The sequence below is a fragment of the Antennarius striatus genome, chromosome 15 (genome assembly GCF_040054535.1).
Source record: "Antennarius striatus isolate MH-2024 chromosome 15, ASM4005453v1, whole genome shotgun sequence".
Classification (NCBI taxonomy): domain Eukaryota; kingdom Metazoa; phylum Chordata; class Actinopteri; order Lophiiformes; family Antennariidae; genus Antennarius; species Antennarius striatus.
Window position 1 is genome coordinate 2359275 of NC_090790.1, and position 23364 is coordinate 2382638.

General features: G+C 39.6%; 1 protein-coding gene across 1 annotated transcript in view; it reads left to right on the forward strand.

Moving 5' to 3' along the window:
• dcc (DCC netrin 1 receptor) overlaps positions 1-23364 on the forward strand; it is a 248505-nt gene that overhangs the window by 77460 nt on the left and 147681 nt on the right. Inside the window, exons 3-5 of the mRNA XM_068335320.1 lie at positions 2959-3246; positions 12284-12434; positions 14529-14665. Of these exons, the coding sequence (XP_068191421.1) occupies positions 2959-3246; positions 12284-12434; positions 14529-14665 (576 nt within the window). The remainder of the gene's footprint in view (positions 1-2958; positions 3247-12283; positions 12435-14528; positions 14666-23364) is intronic.

The following is a 23364-nucleotide window of genomic DNA, read 5'->3' on the forward strand; positions in this document are numbered from 1 at the left end:
AGGAGTGTATACAAAGAAAGAGGTTAGCCAAGAGGAAGTGGGACACTGAGAGGACTGAGGAGAGTAGACAGGAGTACAGGGAGATGCAGCGTAAGGTGAAGGTAGAGGTAGCAAAGGCCAAACAAGAAGCTTATGATGACTTGTATGCTAGGTTGGACAGTAAGGAGGGAGAGACTGATCTATACCGGTTGGCAAGACAGAGAGACAGAGATGGGAAGGACGTGCAGCAGGTTAGGGTGATTAAGGATAGGGATGGAAGTCTATTGACAGGTGCCAGTAGTGTGATGGGAAGATGGAAAGAGTACTTTGAAGAGTTGATGAACGTGGAAAATGAGAGAGAACAAAGACTAGAAGAGGTGACTGTTGTGGACCAGGAAGTAGCAAAGATTAGTCAGGATGAAGTGAGGAGGGCATTGAAGAGGATGAAGAGTGGAAAGGCAGTCGGTCCTGATGATATACCTGTAGAGGTATGGAAGTGTCTAGGAGAGGTGGCGGTAGAGTTTCTGACTGGGTTGTTCAACAGGATCTTAGATAGTGAGAAGATGCCTGAGGAATGAAGGAGAAGTGTGCTGGTGCCCATTTTTAAGAACAAGGGAGATGTGCAGAGTTGTGGTAACTACAGAGGAATAAAGCTGATGAGCCATACAATGAAGTTATGGGAGAGAGTAGTGGAAGCTAGACTAAGGGCAGAAGTGAACATTTGTGAGCAGCAGTATGGTTTCATGCCAAAAAAGAGTACTACAGATGCAGTATTTGCTTTCAGGATGTTGATAGAGAAGTACAGAGAAGGCCAGAGGGAGCTGCATTGTGTTTTTGTAGATCTGGAGAAAGCTGATGACAGGGTGCCCAGAGAGGAACTGTGGTATTGTATGAGGAAGTCTGGAGTGGCAGAGAAGTGTGTTAGAGCGGTGCAGGACATGTATGAGGACTGTAAGACAGTGGTGAGGTGTGCTGTAGGTGTGACAGAGGAGTTCAAGGTGGAGGTGGGACTGCATCAGGGATCAGCTCTGAGCCCCTTCTTGTTCGCTATGGTGATGGACAGGCTGACAGACGAGGTTAGACAGGAATCTCCATGGACTATGATGTTTGCAGATGACATTGTGATCTGCAGTGAGAGCAGGGAACAGGTGGAGGAGAAGCTAGAGAGGTGGAGGTTTGTCCTGGAAAGGAGAGGAATGAAGGTTAGCCGCAGTAAGACAGAGTACATGTGTGTGAATGAGAGGGACCCAAGTGGAAGAGTGAGGTTACAGGGAGAAGAGATCAAGAAGGTGGAGGATTATAAGTACTTAGGGTCAACAGTCCAGAGCAATGGAGAGTGTGGAAAAGAGGTGAAGAAGCGTGTCCAGGCAGGATGGAACGGGTGGAGGAAAGTGTCAGGTGTGATGTGTGATAGAAGAGTTCCAGCTAAAATGAAAGGAAAGGTGTACAAAACTGTGGTGAGACCAGCGATGTTGTTTGGCCTAGAGACAGTGTCACTGAAGAAAAGACAGGAGACAGAGCTGGAGGTAACAGAGATGAAGATGCTGAGGTGACCAGGATGGATAGGATCAGGAATGAGTACATCAGAGGGACAGCACATGTTAGAGGCTTTGGAGATAAAGTCAGAGAGGCCAGACTGAGATGGTTTGGACATGTCCAGAGGAGAGATAGTGAATATATTGGTAGAAGGATGCTGAGTTTTGAACTGCCAGGCAGGAGGCCTAGAGGAAGACCAAGGAGGAGGTTTATGGATGTAATGAGGGAAGACATGAAGGTAGTTGGTCTGAGAGAAGAGGATTCAAAGGACAGGGCTAGATGGAGGAAATTGATTCGCTGTGGCGACCCCTGAAGGGAAAAGCCGAAAGGAAAAGAAGAAGAAGTTTACTCTCTAGAGTATACAGTAGTACAAACCAGTACAACACAATGATGATTCACAAAGTGAGGATATTTAAGGAGATATTTCTGGTATTATTTCTGGTTCAACTAGGCATTTTCTCTGTGTATTATTTTTTCTCATATATTCTGGTAAAATTTTAAGGATTTCTATGTTTACAGTGAAATGAAATCCAGTAACATTGCAGTATACTGATGTATAGTAAAACTGAGTTAATTGAGTTATGTTCAGTCAAACAAAACAATAAAACAAGGCAGTCAGAGACTGTAACGTCCCACGACTTACCCTGACCTACTCTCAGGGTAGGTCAGGATACCCTGAAAGTAGTACCTGACTAGTGCATAGCTTTGACCATAGATCAAAGTTAGTGCATAGGTAGATCAAAGCACTAGCTTTGATCTATGGTCTCATACTGGCCTTCTCCCTTGTCTTTCTAGCTTACCCGTTTCCTGAGTGTACAAAATTTGAAATTTGACCCTGACCTACCTTCCTCAAGGTCAATGCCATCATCTCATTTTCATCCCCTCTGCCTGAGTCGTGTGCCTTTTGTTTCATCTTTCTACCTGAAACGGTTGTGAAGACATTTGGTGGACTTACAAACAGACAAACACTGTCAATTACGTCACTGCTTTGAAGCGGGATGTAATTAAAATCAGTCAGGAAGATGTTCAAATCCGTGACCAGTGCAGAAGAGTACTGTAGTAGTTTTTAGGTTAAATCACAAACAGTTCAAATATCCATTAAAGTCAGAACTGAACAGAATACTTGGGTTCATTTTGTTTCTGCATTACAGCTCATCATCCAGTGTATTTTTGACTGAACTTCCTGATGTCTGTGTTGTTACTGTTCCTGGTGTTGTTGTTGTTGACCTGACCTGCTTTTACTCTTGATTTAGAGTTTTCAGCTTGTTTCCTCCGGTTTCAGCCAACTGACAAAAAATGAAAAATGAGTCCATATCTGGAAAACAGGAAGGCGTAGGGGAGAATAAATTAATCAGTAAAATGTGTCCTCATGCTGCATGACTTTTACCAGTAAGCCATTTTAATAATCATAACTCCCTCTCCTGCCCACTTGTCGTCCTCCAGGTCCACTTAAGGTGGTCGTTCCCACTGAGTCCGTCTCCTCGTACCTTGGCGACACTGCCTTGCTTCGCTGCGAGGTCTCAGGCGACCCAGAACCCGTAATTCGCTGGCAGAAGAACAGGGAGGACCTGCCTCTTGTGTCAGATCTAGACTCCCGCCTGGCGGCGCTGCCCTCGGGCTCACTGCAGGTCAGCCGCGTACAGCCACCGGACTCGGCCACGTATCGATGTCTGGCCGACAACCCCGGCAGCACCAGGACAGGGACTGATGCAGAGCTCCGAGTTCTTCCAGGTAATCTTTCATTTAAGGGCTCAATAAATTCATGTAAGTGTAAAAATCAGTTGAACCTAAAGTTGATTAATTCATCTGGTTTCACTGCAGAGTTTTTATATCGCACAATATAGCTTTAGAGTCTTTTCTCGACCTAAATTTCCAGTGTTTTTGTGATGAAGTCCTGTCATATAATGTACATTTTTTGCAGAGATGTACTTTTTCTGCAGTCAGTAGTTTGTCAGGTGATGTTTTTATTCACTTTCTCATTGCTGGATATGTCCTCTGGAAGGAGAAGTGATTTTCTGAATGTAGCGTTGAAGTGATTTTAACAATGTCTGGGCTGACAGGAAAGAGCCTCTCATTGGTCAGCAGAGCCTATGCTGTCTGCTTGCTGGTTGATATCAAGTGTAACAGCAACATATTATAGTATAGTAGTCCCTTGTTACTTGCGGTCAATGTGTTCCAGGAAAAATGAAATTCCATGATATAGCGACCAAGTATTATTATTTTTTATTAACGGTAATTTAAACGTTTATGAACCCTCCCTATGCTGACATTAAACCCCCTTCCATCTGTATTACCTTTTCCCACACTCTGATAGACTTGTAATCCCCCTTGTGTTTGTTGTGATGGGCTAGGATGACACACACGATATTCCTTGAACAGTCTTTATTTGGCGTCCAGCCTTAACAAGGAACAAACAAGAACTGACAACTATCTCCCGCTCGCAGTCTCACTCTCGCTCTGGCACCCCTTCTCAAACACACACAGAACACACACATGTAGGCCAACTCAGGGTAACACACACACGACGGAACAACAGGGGTTATCACACACTGTTTAAAACACTTTGGTATTAAAATAAACATTGCAGGAGGAAGCGTGAGTCTCCGAACGCAGCACACACACGGCCGCTGTCATCCAATAGCATACACATACGGTATCATGTGACTACCTACTAAAAATCAGCGATGCGGTGAAGCCGCTAATATTGAAGCGCAAATAAGCGAGGGATTACCGTACCATGAAAACATTAATGATATCATGCAGTCAGTGGTACAAAAAACAAAACAAAAAAAAAACTTGCTTATTAATGGCTTGTGTTTAATGGCGATAAATGTTTTTAAAGGTCCCATAGAACATTTTTTTAAATTCATGTCATTCAGCTACCAGATCTCCAACTGTATTTGCTTCTGATTATCTTTGATCGAACATTAAGGAAATCAGATGAGTCCAGATGCTTTTTTTAAATGGGCTGTACTCTGAGTTCCCTCTGTTAACACCTGCCTGCCCACCCCCCACCCGGGGTTAACATGCGCCAAGTGAACGAACGTGCACCGCCGCCTGCTTGCATACCTGTTTAAAGTTTCAGTAACTTTGTTACCGTGTAAACGCGAGATGGCTCATTGAACTGAGACACACTGGTAACCTTCGCAGAGAACTTGTGGAGAAAAACAATATTTTCCAATGGAGCAGAAATCAGTGGAGATGCTAACAGATAATGAAGGACAGGAGGTAATTAAAGCTGTGTTTCCAGACAATCGTCACAGACAATGAGAGATTGCTAACACAGAATAATGAAACATGGGATGTTACCGGTTAGGTAAGGTTTTTTCTTGTATTTGTGAAGTATATTGAACTGTTTGCTGTTGGGCGCCGTTTGTACATGATCTTCATCTGCTAACCCTATGTTAGCGGAGGAAGATAAAATAAGGAGGACAATTGGAAGCTAGGACACAAAAACCTGTACATACCTTTATACACATTTTTATTCTCTTACCTGTTTTCTACTTACGTACTAGGATTTAATCTTAGCTCTTCATTCTTAAATCGTCCTTCTTCTGACATTCGCTGTGGTTTTTTTCTGGAGCAGAATAACTATAACCAAAAACGATCAATAGAGTAAGTATCAATAGAGCACTTTACTTATAAGCAACTGTGAATGAGATAAAAATGTGCCATGTGTGTATGTGTGTGTGTGTGTATGCACATGCGTATGTCCCTGTTTGTCTGTCACTAGGCTGGGAATGAGTGATAAATTCTCTTGACTTCTGTCTGGATTATTTCACATGCTGGGTTTAGGTCAGTTGAACGTAACCCTTGACTGGTGACAGTGAATAACTATTAGGCTTTAAATAAAGGCTGAAGCTGTTTGTTTATGAGCATTGTTGACGCTGTGGATTCACGCAGCTCTCAGATCACTTAGAAGAGCTAACGCTGCTGTTATTCATCAAAAGACAGACAATAGTTCTGATTTATCTGCTATAAAATTGGATATGAATTTGCAATGACGCTGGGGATATGCCTTATGCTGAAACCCCCCCCCCCCACACACACACACGCACGCACACACACACACACACACACACACACACACACACACACACACACACACACACACACACACACACACACACACACACACACACACACACACACACACACACAAAGGCTACATAAACATCTGAGTGAAGCAGAGTTAACTATTTAGCTAAATACTGGCTGACTTCAACAGCTTGTGAAGAACTTTCCGATTGTAGCTCTGAGCCAGGTCATTACCACACACTGCTACCTTAGCCTGAACGAACTCCCCCTCAGGGATGACCACACCCTTATCTGGGGAGAGGACATGACAATCAGTTAATATGGCTCAGGATATGTTAATCACTCTGTCAATCACTCCGTTTGTTATATCACGACGGGAAATGTGAACAAACAAATCGTTATGATGCAGTCAAGCAAAACATTCCAAAAGATTCCAAACATATATTGATGCAGGAAGAGTTTGTTTTCCAGAGTCTAGGAGTTGGTAGGGTTAGGAAGGACCACTATGTATATGTAGAGACCTGGAAAAATGTTTCGTATAATAGGACCCCTTCAAATAAAAAAAAAAAATTAACAGATGATTAAATAAATGATTAAATTGATGTATACAGTATATGTAAACTCAGTATCTTTGGTCACAAACCCATTGAAGTCCTCATCTCCTGTATCTGAACTGAACAGCTGAATCCTCCATCAAAACATGGAGGATTCCAGTGACGCGGGGTGAGATTCACGGCAGTGAAGCAGGGACGTTGAAGTCAGTTTTACAATTTATTTATCATTAAATTAACAGCCTGACCTTAAGAATTATTTGCGATGCAAAGTGCAGCAGCGAGCGGCTGAGCCTCACCTCAGATTGGACTCCCAATCAAAACAAGATTTAATTTAACCAGTGTCGGAGGCTCCGGAGTACACCTTTGATTAATAAAATATTGATCGGACCAGTTTTAACCAGTTTTTAATGTCAGGCTGTTAATTTAATGGTAAATATGTCACTATGTTTTTCTCGTAAAACTGACTTTGACATCACTGCCTCACCGCCGTGAGGTGGAGCGCTGACTAAAATCGTCCAACATTTTTACAGATTTTGGAACTCAGTGCACACGTAAGTCACTTGGGTTAAAAGGCGCAGCGTCGATTTTTGAGAAAATTAAAGGCTTCTAATTGTGGCTTATGAAAAAAAAAGGTAAACGTCGGCTTTCAAAAACAATATACAGAAAAATTATAAGTCTCCTTGACTTGTATTTCCTCTGGCTTAAGTTTAAATCCTTCTACTTTTCTCCTTGTGGTTACAATGGATTCAGTAGAGAAAGGCTTAATGATTTTTTTTCAATACAATTTCCAACCTGTCGCCATGTAGGTGGTTTCACATGACACAGTTTGCAGTTTAGTTTTTTCCTACAAAATCTGATTTATGAGTCATCTCTAGATAACACATCAGAGTCTGCTTGACATTGAAGGTTTCTTTCTGTTCTGTTCTAGTATTTCAGAGTACAGTATTATTGATTTAAACATGTAAAGTTAGTTTTGTGGTATTTTACAACAGCTGTGATACTGTTTCTTTGGGACACTGTTTGCATTTGTGTGTTTGTGTGTGTGTGTGACCATTATAGTTCATTTGAAACATAAGGGAAAATAAACCTGGAAGCAGCAGCTCCTCATTATTAAAAAAAACCCACAACAACAATTGTGAATCTGTTAAAAGATGATTATGTTTCTGTGCTAATTATTTTAATCTGAACTCACGTAACGCTGATCGGATAATAGTAATTATATACAAGAATACATGATCACATAGAAAAGACACTAATGGCATTGATATCAACATTTACACCATTCTGCTTTTTCACAGACATCTAGAATTACATAGCATTACTAGTTCAGTTAAAATGCGAATGTTCACATGATCTTATCACCAGCATCACTATAATTTAACATTTTATGTTATGGTGCTGCAGTTTGACATTAGATCTCCATTTAGGAGCTCAATAGTTGAATACCCTGGCCCCAGGCATTGTGGGATTAATGATTGACCATGCTAACCTCAATATAGAAACATGGATGAAGTGCTCCCCACAGGTACACCATTCACTTCTCACCCTGCAAGGAGATTGTGTGGAAACACAACAGAATACCTTGACATACTATAATAGTGGTTATCCTGTAACATACACTCAAACAACCCAATAGGCTTAGAAGCTTGAAGAGGAGCTTGGATCTGAAAATGACTGGACTCACAAAGCCCAAACATGACTTCCTGTACCAGTGTTGTCATTGTGTACATCAGACAGTATATTCTGTGTGTGTATTCTGTGTGTTTGTCTTCTGGCTCCTCCCATTCAGATTTGGGTGGCGTTGGCTTATCTTCTGATTTACTGACAACCTCCATTGACTGCATGTCTGTGAAGACATTAGAGGAGACACTTTCTCTCACTGATTATCTCTGTGATCCTCGTTCTTCTGCGTGACCAATCAAAGTAAAAATCTGCTGTGTCGACGTTTATCCTGCGTCTGTTTGTCTCCTTCTGTTCACGATTCAGGCGTCTGCTCATTATCTCCTTTTGTCTTGTGTTTCATCCATGTTTCAGTCTGGATCCTGAAGTCATACAGCTTTACATCTTCTATACCTTGTGTGTGTGTGTGTGTGTGTGTGTGTGTGTGCGTGCGTGCGTGCGTGCGTGCGTGTGTGTGTGTGTGTTGATGTATCGTCCTGTCTGCTGAAGAAAATGATCATTCTTTTTGAGACTATACCAGCCCTCAGTCATAATGGTGAAACATCCCGACCCACACATCCTGATGTGTGTGTGAGCCTCCAGTTTTTCTTCAGCTACATCCAACAGGAGATATTGAACTGAAAACATGAACTTTAAAATGCCAATACTGAACTACTTAACTGGAATTCGAGCAGTCAATCTCTAACTCGTACCCAGACTGAGTCTCACTTATTCTCTGCAAAACCAAAAGGAAAATCTGAGGATACTAAAGACCAGATGGTCTATATGAAAGAATTAAAGAGTGAGTTAAAGAGCAACTTTGATAAGTTAGGGAGTGACTTTGATAAAAAGTTGGAAGAAAAGCTAAAACCGGTGCTAGACGCCATGGAAGAAATGAAGGATGAAGTGAAGAAAATGCAGAAAGACATGGATGAAAAAGACTGAAAAATTGTTGTCTTGGAACAGGGACAACAAAGAATGGATGATTTGGAACAAAGCATTCGTATAAATGATGTGATCATCACTGGAATCAAAATCAAGCCGAGGAATTACAGAAATGCTATGGCTAGCGCTGACATCGAATCTCTGGAGCAACAAGTGAGTTCTCAACTGAGGGATCTGGAGATAACTATAGATCCAGACCAGATTGAGACATGTTACCCACTACCATCTGGAGGTAGGAGACCACCTGCAGTGCTGATAAAATTCAACAATCGTAAACACAAGATAGCTCTTCTGAAACAAGGCTTCAAACTGAAAGGAGAAAATGTCTACATTAATGAGAATCTCACTAAATGGAATGCTGATATCGCTAAAAAAGCTCGACAACTGAAGAAGAATGGGCTGATGGACAACACCTGGACAAACAACTGCAGGATCTTCATCAGAACAAAGGGGCTTTCTTCGGACTAGATGAAAACAATGGTGATCAGGAGTGCAGAGGAGTTGGTGAAATATGATCAATAAAGACGGACAAGAATTGTTACTACACCAAAGATCAGTACAACAGAGTCCCTTCAATATTGGGAGCTCTACGATTTTTGACACATCAAGTATTTCATAGAACAGTCGAAAAAAATCAACATCATTTCAGAAACATGGACTAATGAACAAAAAACCCCAAAACAAAACAACAACAACAAAAAAACCCAAAACAACAACAACATGTATTTGTGATAACATGGGATAAATTTAACTTTAAGACTTTAAAGAGCATGTTGATATCTTTTGACAATGTAATACCATGTGAAACTCTTAAAGTGTCTGCAACAAACTGGTTAATTCTTGTATGAACACTGTCTGCTGAAAGAGATTAATATAATCATTATATTCTTGTGGAGAACACTGGTAAGGTCAACTTCTTGTTTTGACTATCCATGATGTTAACAAACCTTGTGTTCCAGGAAGACTGTAAACATGGCTATACTCTAGGGTAAAAGGCTAATATCTGGAAGTGGATAAGGGTATGAACGTCTGTCAGAATTCAATGTATGAGCTGGTTGAAGACTTTTAATGTCTGAGTTTGTTGATTACATATGCTAATGAGAGAGATGTTTAGTTGATCATTTAGGGGAATCTTACAAGCCAATGGCTTCTACCCGTTAACCCTTTTTTTTTTCTTTTTCGGATGTTGTTGATGATGTTTCAACACTGATGAAAGTGAAATATTTTGTAATAACATGTCTGGAAAGAAGAAAAATGAACTGAATAAATAATAAATAAATGAGTGTCTGACTGTCGGCATCTGGGTACCAAGAGGCATCACTGGTTTCTTCAAACCCTGACCTTGACCAGTCCATAACCGGGGATCAGTTCTATTAAAGACAAAGATAGCTTCCTTGAACATGATGCATTTTGCTGATTTTATTCAAAGCAATATTATATATTAGGAGAGGGAGAGGTCTGCTTATCTGTATTCTTTATGCAGACAATCTCTTGTTTTATATTACAAACCATCTGGTTGGTGGCAGCTTATAGCCAGCAGCTATTGAGCAGCTTCGGCAGGAGTCTGTTGGTTTATCTCAAAGTAGCCTCACACTAATATGTGAAAGCACGTTCACATCTGGTTAACCAATCTACCAATAGAAGTCTATTGATCAATAGTTATGGTTATATTTCTGCAGTGCAACTAAATTATCTATTGTATGACGTATACTTTAGGAAAAACAAAATCCTCAAGTATGTCATTGCTTTAGGTGGATAGGACCTTCCTTGTTTTATTCATTACTCCTGGCCATCCTTTGTTTCTACAATAAAGTCAGAGTCGTTTCCTTTTAGATGCACTTTCAGCTTCAACGGTCAGATCAAATCTGGCATCTGCTTGAGATGTCGTTCTGTTGCTCCTATTCTCTCCCAGCTGTTGAAACATCCAGCCTTGTCACGCTGTCTTTGCAGCCACTGTAAGATCACATTGGCGTTACTTCTTAGTCCTATTCATGGAAACCATCCAGTCAGGGCCTTTACAATTCATTCACAGCTCCTATAATGGGGATTGAATGGTCTTTTGTGCCTTAAGGATTTACACCCTGACATGTTTGATCGTTTTGATAACTCAACTAGAAAGCATGACCTCCCACCATCATTTCTTCATCTCATCACATTTAAATCCACTGCTTTGCCTTGTAAGAACAATTTCTTTCTTTTGCTGATTTTCTACAATGCTGTTGGAAAAATCTTACGCATACATCAAGGTGGTATCTCTGAGTTACACTTTCATCAAATATAGGAGGGAGATCAGAAACTAAACAAAATCCAAACCGACTGCAGACTCAATGGATGTTGGTGTTTCTGGGCAAAACACTGAAGAACATTAATTCCTTTTTCTGATGGTTCATTCAGCCAAAGATGGGCTGTCTGATATCTATTCTAGGACAGATGCCAGTTGCGAGGAGGTTCTCTTTTCTCCAGCCAGTCTAGCAGATGAGTAAACCACTTTTTGACAAAAAATGAGCAAGGCCCTCGTGGTGATAAGAAGACCCCGTCTGTTTATAGTCGTGTTTGGTGCAGTGTGACTGACCTGACGATGCATCACTTTTGGCCCGTAGGAGAATTTTTCTAGTTTTTAATTTATCTGCTTTTTTTTTGCTGCTGTTGCTGCTTGAAAACACAAGAAAGACTTCCTTTGGAAATATTTAAAGGTTACAGTGGTCTCAGTTATCTGACAAATTAAAGATTATTTGTCTCCACCACTTAGCTGAAATAACACTCAAAAAGGGTACTGTCACACTATTATATAAAAAATAGTGATAAAACGTTACATTTTATTAATTACGCTAATATATTAAAATATTAATGCTGAATTAAGATGCGCTCTTAGATTTTAAACATGCTAAAATGACTTAGATCAGGGGTGTCAAACTCATTTTCACCGAGGGCCACATCAGTATAACAGCGTGTTTGATGCACAGGTTTTGTCAGGGACAGCGTGTGTCCCTGGGACGCAAGCTTTAAATCCACCTCCATTCAAATAAAATATTCACAAGTTAATTTGTATTTATTAATATTTGTGGCTCATTTGTCGTGTGGTTTCTCACTAAAGACTATAACTATCTCATCCTCACTCAAAAATAAACAATGCAGTCATATGTGAGATATTTTTTCCACTCCCTGCGTGGATTTATATCATGTTTACAGTGGAGCTGTATATTCTACTGATAGAAAGTAAATATATATCATTGAAATGGACTGACCCCCTATTTTTCCCATTTTCAATATGACACCGCCCGGAGGTGTGGGGGAATTAGACTACCCTGCACAGAGCATGACCTCAACTCCAGCACCTTCGGGTTGGATTTGAGCACCAAGCTTTCATTCAAAATCTCTCTAATGCTCTTAGAGGGAGATTATCCCTACAGCCATATTGTTATTCTATAAAGTCTTCACTGAAGGAGTGGAGGCTTTTACAGCACCAGATTAGTCCCCAGCCATTGTTTTATCACGACAAGTTGAACATTTACACATATCTGTAATGCTTTATGTACCGTAACATCCTGGCTCTCTTTCCGTTTCTCCTCCAGAGCCGGGGGTGACCAGGACCCTCCAGTTCCTGCAGTATCCATCTAAAGTATCAGCTCTGCTGGGAACTGATGCCGTGCTGGAATGTTCCGTCTCCGGATACCCAACTCCAAGCATCCAGTGGAGGAGAGGAGAGGAGTTGATCCAGAGCTGGTCCGTCCCTCCGCCTGTTTCAGTGTGTTTCTGTTACATACATGTTTCACCCCAGGGTTTCCTCTGGTAATGACATACAGAGAGTTTGTGGGTTAAAAAAATAACCCTGAATAGAAATGAGGGTTGTGATGTAGACTGAAACCTCACAGGGAAGCATTGTGCTTCATGAAAACACACGTCTGCTGCGTTCCTCCTCTTGCTTTGAGATGTGTTACCTGATGTCTCCCTGTATTATATTACATCAAGTTGTGTTACTTTACAACAGCGCTTCTCAAATAGTGGGTGCGATGCCGGGGGGGGTGGGGGGGTGGTTGTGACCCTGAGGAACAAGCTTTTCTCTGCCGTACTAGAATAAAGTCTAATTGCACATCCACTACAGTAGTTAGCAGTTGCTCTCTCATTGTCAGACTGTGTGCAGGGAGTAGTAGCTCTAGGGTTTTCTGTTGGTCTTTTTTGCACCAAGCAGGTGATGTAGAGTGCAGTAAACAAACCCTCCAGAAACAACATTAAAATTCTTTAACAGGGATGAAAAGAAAGGCGGTGTGAGAGGAAGATAATGAGACAAAAGCAGGTCACCCAAAACCCAAGACGAGGAACTCTTTAGAAGCGTCTGTGGCGCTGGGCTTCACTGTGACGACAGACCGGTGTGTTTACTGTGTCTAATGTCTAAGCCTCATAAATTAAGGCGCCACTTAAAGACATCACACTCCAATCACGCTGATAAGCCGCTGGCGTTTATTCAGCAAAAACGTGCCGAATATCACCAACAAACATCCCACTTTGTGAATGCTACTTCAGTACACCTGTGAGCTCTGATAGCATCATATAAGGCGGGGTACCAACCTGCTCAGTGACCCCCCTCCCCCACACCATAGCAGAGGAGCTGAAGCATTGAGCAGGAGCTGAGAGTTTTCAGTTTCATGCTTCAAACCTCGCTTTGAAAAGCTGTGACTGCCTGAATGAAGTCATTGTAGACTTAATCCTGATTTATTAATCCTGATTTATTAATCCTGACTTCATCATTTTGATAAAAAAAGAGAGAAAAAATCAGCACAAATTGTTTTATTAATTATTTTTGTTTTGTAGGTTGACTTGTTTTATGTATTGTGTTCCTGAATCAATATTGAATTGGAATTTTTTTTATCATTTATTAATTTCATTTTATTTTTCAGTATCAAATGGTGCAAATAACAACTAAGTAGGTCAAAATATTTACAGTTTAAACAAGGACTTTTCTTTAGGACTTTTTCAGGCAAAATTAAAATCTTTTCTGTTATAGAAAAGAAAAAAAATCATGTTCATAAAATTTTTATTTATTATAAGTTGAATATTTTCAATTTTTGATATTTTTTCTTTGCTTTAATGTTAAGGATAAAACGTTATGCAGAGGTGTACTTATAATAATTTTATAGAGAAACCACGTTATTTATAGATTTATAGTCGTGGCAAAGAGAACATAATTGAGAAGCACTGCTTTACAGGATGTTTTACTACATAATAAGGCTTTAAATCAATGTGCTCAAGATATAAAAAATAAATAGAGTGCTGCTAAATAGAGTGCTGCTCCTTGGTGTATTTACAAGAAAAGTAATAAAATAAAAATACAGAGATATACAAAAATAGATTCCATATAAATAATTGTACTAACTAAGCAAGAATTTTTTAAGACATGTTAGATATTGAACTTAGGATTTCACGTTTATAGTGGTGGTAGTTCAGCACACACAGACATTATCTTATTGTAGGGTAGTGCTGATAGAACGGGCTATTAAAAACCCAATAATAACATTTATCACATTTTCCTACTGTATGTTTATTGCGATGTGCCAACACATGACTTTATTCCAGTATGTTATGTCAGAGGAATATGGCTGTTTGATTAAATACATTACTTTATTATTATTTTTCCCTGTCAGTCTCACATCATGCTGGTTTTTCAATTGGTTCATGAAATAATTCCTAGTAATCTGTTCTTCCAGTTTTAGGAGCAGTTTAGCTCACAACTTTGTTTTACCTAGTTTCACCTTTTAATTTGTTATCAACTAATAAAACAAACAGGCTGAAAGGGAATGACCTCTCTTTCCTCCTTTGCAGGAATAAGAAATACTCTCTGCTGGCAGGCAGTAATCTGATCATCAGGAGTGTCACAGATGACGACTCTGGAGGTTACAGCTGCAGCGCTTCTAACAAGATTGAAAACATCACTGCAGACACAGAGCTGAGTGTGCTAGGTGAGCCCACTTTGGATTATTTTTTTTAGCGTGCATACCGTTATTACTGTTGTGGTGATAGTTACATGACAGGAAATGAGAGGAGAAAGACAGACGTGGTACAAACGTCACAGATTTTCATGTTTGATTTTGTAAAGCTTTCGAGGTAAGGTGATGGCACCACCTAAAAATAAACCTTTAATATCATAAAACAGTGACGGGATTACAGGTCCTCACTCTGAAGGCGAATAAAGAAGTATCTCTCTCTCTCTCTCTCTCTTTCTCTCTCTCTCTCTCACACACACACACCGTCTTCGCTCAACGTGGAAAATAAAAGAACGAGGACTTGTCACTTCTAAAAGATGCCAAGGGAAAGAATAAAAAAGCCCAACTTTAAACTGTTAACTGCCTGACATCCTGGTAACCATAAAAACAAATAGACTAGAATAAAAAAAATAAAAAAAGGTCCACATTGCTTTTGCAGATAGAAACCCTCCTGTCTACAGATGCGCTCAGGGACAGAGACTCACTTCCAGAATCAAATACAGTCATGAAATATAAAGCGTGAGCCATCTGTTCGCTTCAGGAGGTTTTCATAAATGAAATATGTTTGTATTTATTGTCTGACTGCTCCTCAGCTGGAGCATCTACTCTGAAGCTTCTCCAGGTCCTGAGCAGCAGCTGATTGATAAGTCGAAGCAGGCGATTGTATTATTATTGCGTCATTACTCTTTTTTTTCATCGTAATGCTTTATAACAACATTTATGTGCTGTGGTAAAACAACGAGTGGTCTCAGCTTGTTACTAAAGTCATTAATAACTTTTATTTTCAGCTTTTGTCTGATTGAGTGGATTTTCCAAGACTGTCTTACTAAAAATAAAGCAGAACCCTCTCACTCTCCTCAAAAATTACTTTTACACTAAAATATTAGGAATGGGGTGTCCTAGAAAATGAATAAGTTGACAATCAAAGTCCAAATAAATCAGGAACTGCTCACCAAATCTGAACTTTCAAGCTATTCTTTTCCTTTAAAGTTGAAAAGCCATCGGCTGTTTTTGGGCTGAGCTTCACCAAATCCCCCGTCGCTGTCAGTCAGAAAGGGTTAAAAGTGACTGAAGACGTTTGTTTCTCGCGGCAGAAGATGTTTGATAATGAGTCTGAAAGAAATGCTCTTGCGAGTCGACTCTTCGGGGGGGATTTTGTTATCAAATGGCTTCAACAAGATAGGTCTGTGGATGGCGTTCAGACAGTGACGTCTTCATTGACAGCCTCAGAAAGTGAAAGCAGGAAATGAAAAGTTAACCGATGCGAGGGTTGTGAATGACAGGATGTTGTGAGAAACACAACTAATTCCAACAACAAGCCAATCATTTATTCATTCATTTAGTTCATGCCTGTCCAAACACGTCCGTAACAGGAATCATTATGACTGCAAACATTATTACCAGACAGTACTGAAAAAAAAAAAATCATCAGAGAGAAACCTTCAGTGACTTTAATACTCCTGAACTTTTATTTACATGAAACCAAATTATCATATAGTTTAATTAAAACAAATGAAAGTATTACTGTACTGCAGGTCACTTGTCTTTGTAATGCTGATTTAATGTCGGCCTCAGTGACTGAGGGCTTTATTTGTCGGTAAAAACAATCTATTAACGCTGATGAATGGACTTCATTTTATTATTTCTTTTTCATGTACTTTTTAGTAAAGGGATGGCTGGAAAGCCAAATGCAGAGCACGGAATTATTATTATTTGTTCATGTTCTTACCGGCGTCCCCTGAGCGGTTGCTCTTAAATTGATATACATTGAATTCAAGGTTTATCAGATAATAACTACACCAGCTTTCTTAATAATTTTCAACAGCAATTTAATGCCATCATAGAGTTTAGATGAAACAGAAGCAGCTTGACTCTCTGTTTGACTCTCAGGAGAGATTTTTTCCAAATTAAAACTTCTGGTGTTTTCATCGTCCCTCCAGCTGTGCTTCAGCGCTCATCTCCATCCTTTCATGTCTTTGTTCCAATGTCCCCTCTGACTCCATCTCTGCTTATGCATTACATTCATATTCTGTTTACACGCAGCTCTTAACTGCTGATGCCTGCAAATGTATGATTTGTACAGTAAACATAAGGAGCCTCCATTTGGTCTGTGAGGTCAGGGGTCCAATCAGAAACGCTCTTTTCTCTAATGAATGATGGGTAATATGTTTCTGCCAACATCATCAAGAGATACAGTGGTACCTCTACTTACAGTGGTACCTCTACTTACAGTGGTACCTCCACTTACAGTGGTACCTCCACTTACAGTGGTACCTCCACTTACAGTGGTACCTCTACTTACAGTGGTACCTCCACTTACAGTGGTACCTCCACTTACAGTGGTACCTCTACTTACAGTGGTACCTCTACTTACAGTGGTACCTCCACTTACAGTGGTACCTCCACTTACAGTGGTACCTCTACTTACAGTGGTACCTCCACTTACAGTGGTACCTCTACTTACAGTGGTACCTCCACTTACAGTGGTACCTCTACTTACAGTGGTACCTCTACTTACAGTGGTACCTCTACTTACGAAATCAATCGGTTCTGGAAGACATTTCGTAAGTAGAAAATTTTTCCAAGCCCCCCAAAATTCAGACATAAATGTTTTATAAAGCATAAAAATGCGACAAAACATGTAACAAATACATGTTATGATTAGATTATTACACAATAAATGAGAGTTGTAAATAATGTAAAAAACAAAGAATAGAGTAAAGAATAAAAATGATGGTCATTTACCCTTTAACAGCTGTCCTCATTGTTTTTTGCCCTCTTTGGTTCATGCCCTCTTGCCCCCCCATGAACAACAGAGTGAATTCCAGTCCTCCTCCTGAACTTCTCCAACCACCCACACGATGCCTTAAACTCCTTAAACTTCCTTTTGTTTTAATAACGTGGTGATTGTAGATGCATTACGGCCATATTCTTTGGTGAGATCAACCAAACGCATCCCTTTTTCAGGCTTTTCTATCATCTCTTGATGTGTTTGTACGGACAAAAAAACTCCTTTCTTCATCTTTTCTTTTCCTCTTTTCTCCGTCACTTTCTTGGGGTCCATAGTGAATACTCTAAAAGTTAATATATTTACGTAAAACTATCAGAACACCTCATGGATCGAGGGCCGAATGATGAGGACGCTGCATAGACACCTATCTAGCTCCACACAGAGGTCCCTCTGAGCCAATGGGATGCCAGGATGCTAGGTAATAGCCAATGGCAGAGCAGCTATAAGAATGTTGCGTTTAGGAACCTGTAGGAGCTGCGAGTATCAGCCCATCCTGTATTTTTACCTTTCGTAGCTCAAAATTTCTTTCGTTGACTTGAAAGTTTCATATGAAAGTTCGTCAGTAGAGGAACCAACTGTATTTCTAAACTTCCCCTCATCATAAGATGTTCTTAAATGCTAAAATGCAACACAGAGGAACAGAAACAAGACTTGAAATTAATATAAAAATAAAACTAGAAGTTATCTTCATTATTATACGGTACATGGTTCTTATTTTGAGTCTGAACAGAGCCGATCCACACGGAGTTTAAACACAGCAGACCACTGAGCGTGTCTCAGACGTACTGTAGGATTATCCAGATGCTTTTAAAGTCTATGTGTGAAATAGTCTTAGCTTTAAAGCTCTCTCTGCTGAATGAGCTTTAGAGCTCCAGAAATATTACCATGAATAGGGACATAAATGTTTTCACCTCACCTACAGTACATTTAGAATTACTGTCTGAGGTGGAGGTCTGGTTTCCAAAGATACTATACCTAAAATACTGGAAACACAACTGCAGGCTTTGGACTCCCCAAAAGAGATTTAAAAATATGAGAGTAGAAAGGCATCCAGTGGAGTGTGTCTTCAGTCAGAATGGAAGCACTCGTGATTCACCTGACATTAAAGTAAAAGGAAAAACTCAGCTCCACCCCTTCATCCAGAGCTATTTCCAAAGGTTCCTTCTATGATAAAATGTCCATCAAGTGCTTTGAGAATAGTTGGTTAAAAGGGTTTTAAAAAGCACTCTAACTTTCAATTCCCGTTCATTCATATTCACTTCTTTGAGGAAATGTTTTCCCTTTTCCCCAACTGTCACCAAGATCTGCTCAGCATTAATCCTGCTAACAGTCAATCAAACAAACAAGTAACTAATCACTTAACCCTAAAAATAAGGAACAGATAGAGAAAAAAATAGAAGTGCACCACACAAAACACACCGGGCAGGATGTGAACAGGAATTCTTCATTTTTTGACACATGTTGACTCTGGGAAATAGAATGGTCAATGGTTCAGAGGAAGCAGACACCCTGCCAACACACTGGGATCTGTATATTTACCATGTCCACATAATCATCTGCCCATAAAATCCTAGTAAACATCTCACACTCAATACCTCAAACATTAAATATTTTACTAAATATTTCTCTCCAGCTTGTGTCAGAGGGAGCCTTTTCTGCTTCCTGCAGAGATGAATCATCACAAATCAGCCTTTATTTTTCTAATAAAGTGCCCATCAGACACTGGATGCTGAAAATCCATCACCACGTGGCAGTGATCACAGAAAGAAATGTATCGCTGGCTCAATGTAGAAAAAAGATGGGAAGAAGTGAAAGACGCCATTAAAGCTGATGTAAAGCTGACATGATCAGGATGACCCTTCAGATCATTTATGAAACACACACACACACACACACACACACACACACACACACACACACACACACACACACACACACACACACACACACACCCTACTTCACTTTCCTGCACAGTAAACACTCTTTGATAATTTATTATGCAGACAAGGATTTAAACTGGGGTGTTTCTTATCATGACAAGTGTGCAGCTATCTGTGAACGCACCCCGGGTTTATTTATTCATCCCTTCATCTGTCTGGCCTGTATCACCCCCACCTCATCTGCACATTAAACGCTTTTGATAAAGTGAAAGTTTATTTACACATTAAAACACTATCTGCATATTAATGGACTTTTGTGTATGGATAGGTGTTTTGATGAATAATGCCCCCCCACCTCTACACTTGAAGTGAAGTCAATCTGAAGTATTTCCTGTGTACTTTTTTCGTGTTTCAAGTTTTCTATATTTGAGTACAAAGAGAAAAACACGCAACTAATATTTGAGACGTGCGTTTTTCTGAAAACATTTGTCAGACTAAAATATATTTTTTTAAACTAAAGATATGAAAAGAAAATATTTTATAAATATATATTATATGATATTAATTTATAAAATATTTTATCTATTTCTTACAGTTGGTTCAAAAAACATTTGCCTTTCATTTTCATCCAAAAAATGTATAGTTGTTATTAACTCACATCTCTTTGTTTTGGTGCTTTAAAGGCATCATTTCTATTTGAGCACAAACTCTAAACTGTTTTTTCTGCTTATTACATTTAAGAGTTTGGAAATTAAATGATACCTTTGACAATGACAATGACACCGTGTCAAAAGTCTAATAACTGTTTTTATGAGGTCACACATCCACTTTGGAACGTATGAAGAGTTTATTGGTGCTCTTTATGTCAGCATTAAATATAAAATCTCATATAAAGCCAATAGATAAATATGTATTCTTGATGGAAAAGTTCAACACAAGACAAGCTGCTTTCTCCAGTCTCTGCATTTACATGAAACCACTAAAGAAGAATATCTGGCTCTAATATGGCCCATTACACTCTGTCCAAATGGAGGCAGTTAGATTGTGATGAATTTCACACAGCGGTGATGTATGGAGTAGTGAGAGCTCTGACTCTACAGGGCAGTGACCGTGATTGGAAGATTAGGATAACGAATGTGTGTGTTGTTTCCCATAATAATGAGCGCAGCCTGGCTCATTAGCTTGTTCCTGTTAACAGTCTAATGAAAGCAGTGAGACGCGGACCTGCAGCTATCAGTCATATTCAGTTTACTGCTGCTGTCAGAGCTGTGCTAGCGCTGGATGTTAATGGTAAAAACACAAACACGATGGGTAATGTGTTTCTGGACAGCACTGACTAACAAATCATAATCAGCAAATGGCAAACTGCCTACAATCAGTGTTGTTATAATTATCATAAGTCTCAGTCTAGATTTTTTCATTTTGCTTTGTCTTCATTAAATACTGTACATATCTAAGACACTGAAATAACACTAGACTACTAGACTTTGCTCACTGTATTTTGCATTAGCTACAGAGTCCACAGGACATATGAATTCACTGTGAAATGATAGAGAATAAATGTCTCAGTCTGTCGGGGTCAAGAGATTCTATTTGTATTAAAGCTTTGACAAAGGTCTTTGGCATCTTTAGTGAATTTACTTTTGCAGACAAAGCCCACAAACCAAAGTTTATTATTGGACTGTGTTCAAGTTAATCTAAAATATATACATTAAGACATCTATTGTCAGGTATGCTGATTCAACATTGTAGGAAAGACATTGATGTTGAGTGCTGATGTCTCACTGCTGACTGAACAATTTAGGAATGGACTTTGAAGCAGTCCTGACCTGTTTTGAAATGAAAACATCTGAAAAAGCAACCGTTATTAGTTTCACGATGGTACCAAGACCATTATGGTCATTTGGACCATTATATAGAGTATTGTGTCCTACTAATCTCACCCAACTCTCTGTCACCACAGAAACAGCTGTAGTTGGTCTTTACACCATTTCATTGTGTAAATATCAGTGCTGGAATGATGGATGGGACGTGAGAGGAGGCTTCTCTGTGCCCTCTTGACAGCACTTGTTTGCTTGCTTTTCCTCGCTTCTGTTTCTTGTCTCATGCACTGATTCCCTTTTAGTTGAACGACCAGTCAAAGTGATTTCTCTGGTGGACAGGCTCCACTGCTGATTCAACATGCTCAATAAGCTGAAAAGCTGCTGAAAAGGGCTGAATGTTGCCAACAACACAGGACACACTGCAAAGAGTAAAGACAGTACAGACAGTTGAAAAAGCAAAAAAAACCAATTGAAAACCTACGAACAAGTTGTATGACAGAATCCACGCCCAACGACTCGAGATTTATAACCCCTCCTCCATAAAAAAAAACAAAACAAACATTTTCACAATTTTAAGTTGACCTATCACTATTTGACTATACATATAATCAGCATTTAAATTTGAATTAAATGTTTCTGTCACTATAACAAAGTGGTGGAAAACAGTAAGAAAAGGGATTTGTGAAGAGACATTAGCAAGAAAACAGCTTTAATACTGTAATAACAATAATAATAATAATATTTACAATAATAATAATATTAATTATTGTTATTAATAATAATAATTATGTTATTATTATTATTATGTCAGTAAATTGTCTGGAGTTTCCCCCGCCTCACGCCCTGAGCCCGCTGGGATTGGCTGCAGCTCCCCGTGACCCAGGACAGCAGATAAAGTGGTAGAAAATGGATTTAATGGATGGATTCAACCTGATTTAAGATGATTTTGCTGTTGAAAATGAATTGAGATTCGTCGACTAAACAGCTGCTTTACCACTGTAGCAAAAAACTACTACACACACACACACACACACACACACACACACACACACACACACACACACACACACACACACACACACACACTGATTGTGGCCTGCGGGATACCTCTCCTGATTAATTACAGGCTCTGTGAATTACTGTGGGTGTTTTAGAAAACATTTAACAAGCTGCCAAACACCCCGCTGAGCCCCCGGTCCGCCAGCCGCTGTCGCCCAATGAGGTTGAATGACATGAGAGAGTGGAGGGGATGGGGGTCACGGCGCTCCTGTGGAGAAAGGGGGGGGGGGGTCTAATGAAGGAGGGGGTGGGGTTAGTGTCCACCAGTACAGCTGAGACTGCCTCTGCCAAGTAAATGAATACACAACTTACACTGACTGATCAGTGATTTCTGGGTTTAGTTTTGTCTTTTTGGTGCCATGATGGATAAAAACATCTTGAAACAGCTTGAGATTTGCAGAATGGGCAGAGTTATCTTATTCTGTTGAGCTGATTGTCAAAATTTACGTCCGAGCCACTGTCTCTGGTATTCATACAGCGGTTTCAGCCTTTTGACCTGCATTTAACTTGAACTGATTTGTTCAGGCAGCATGAAAATGTACTTAAAGCTCTTTATATATTATAAATGCATCGTTTAGATTTGAGCAGCCGCTGGACTTGTTTAACATTATTTGCATCAAACCCTTATTGTTACATATAAAATACTGATCCTTCTTCTATTAGGGGTCTAATTAAAGCAGTGATATGAATTTTGACTCCAAAAATGACCACATGAAAGGTTGAAGGAATGAGAAGTTAACTGTTTATTATCTTGTTTGTTCAAAACAACCATTTACATCTGATTTATGACGATCCATTTTACAACAGCTCCACCTTTGTTGGTGATATATTCCAATAAAGCAGGATAGAGAAATAGTTGTTGAGGTCAAATCAAAACAAACTTTTATTATGAAGTTTATCACTTAGTCTCTTGTTTTAGTCTCCGTGTGTGTTTTTATTCTTCAAGTGTTAGTAAAGAATGCTGCATTTTTATTCAACTGTGTCTTTGTGCTGAGTTAGGCTAGGCTCACATTGAGCCCGTCTCAGTGCACAACACAAAAGAGAACTGATTAAAATTTTATTATGTATTAAATTTATTCTGGATGAATCATCACTGTGACCACAACAGCACTATCTTTAAGG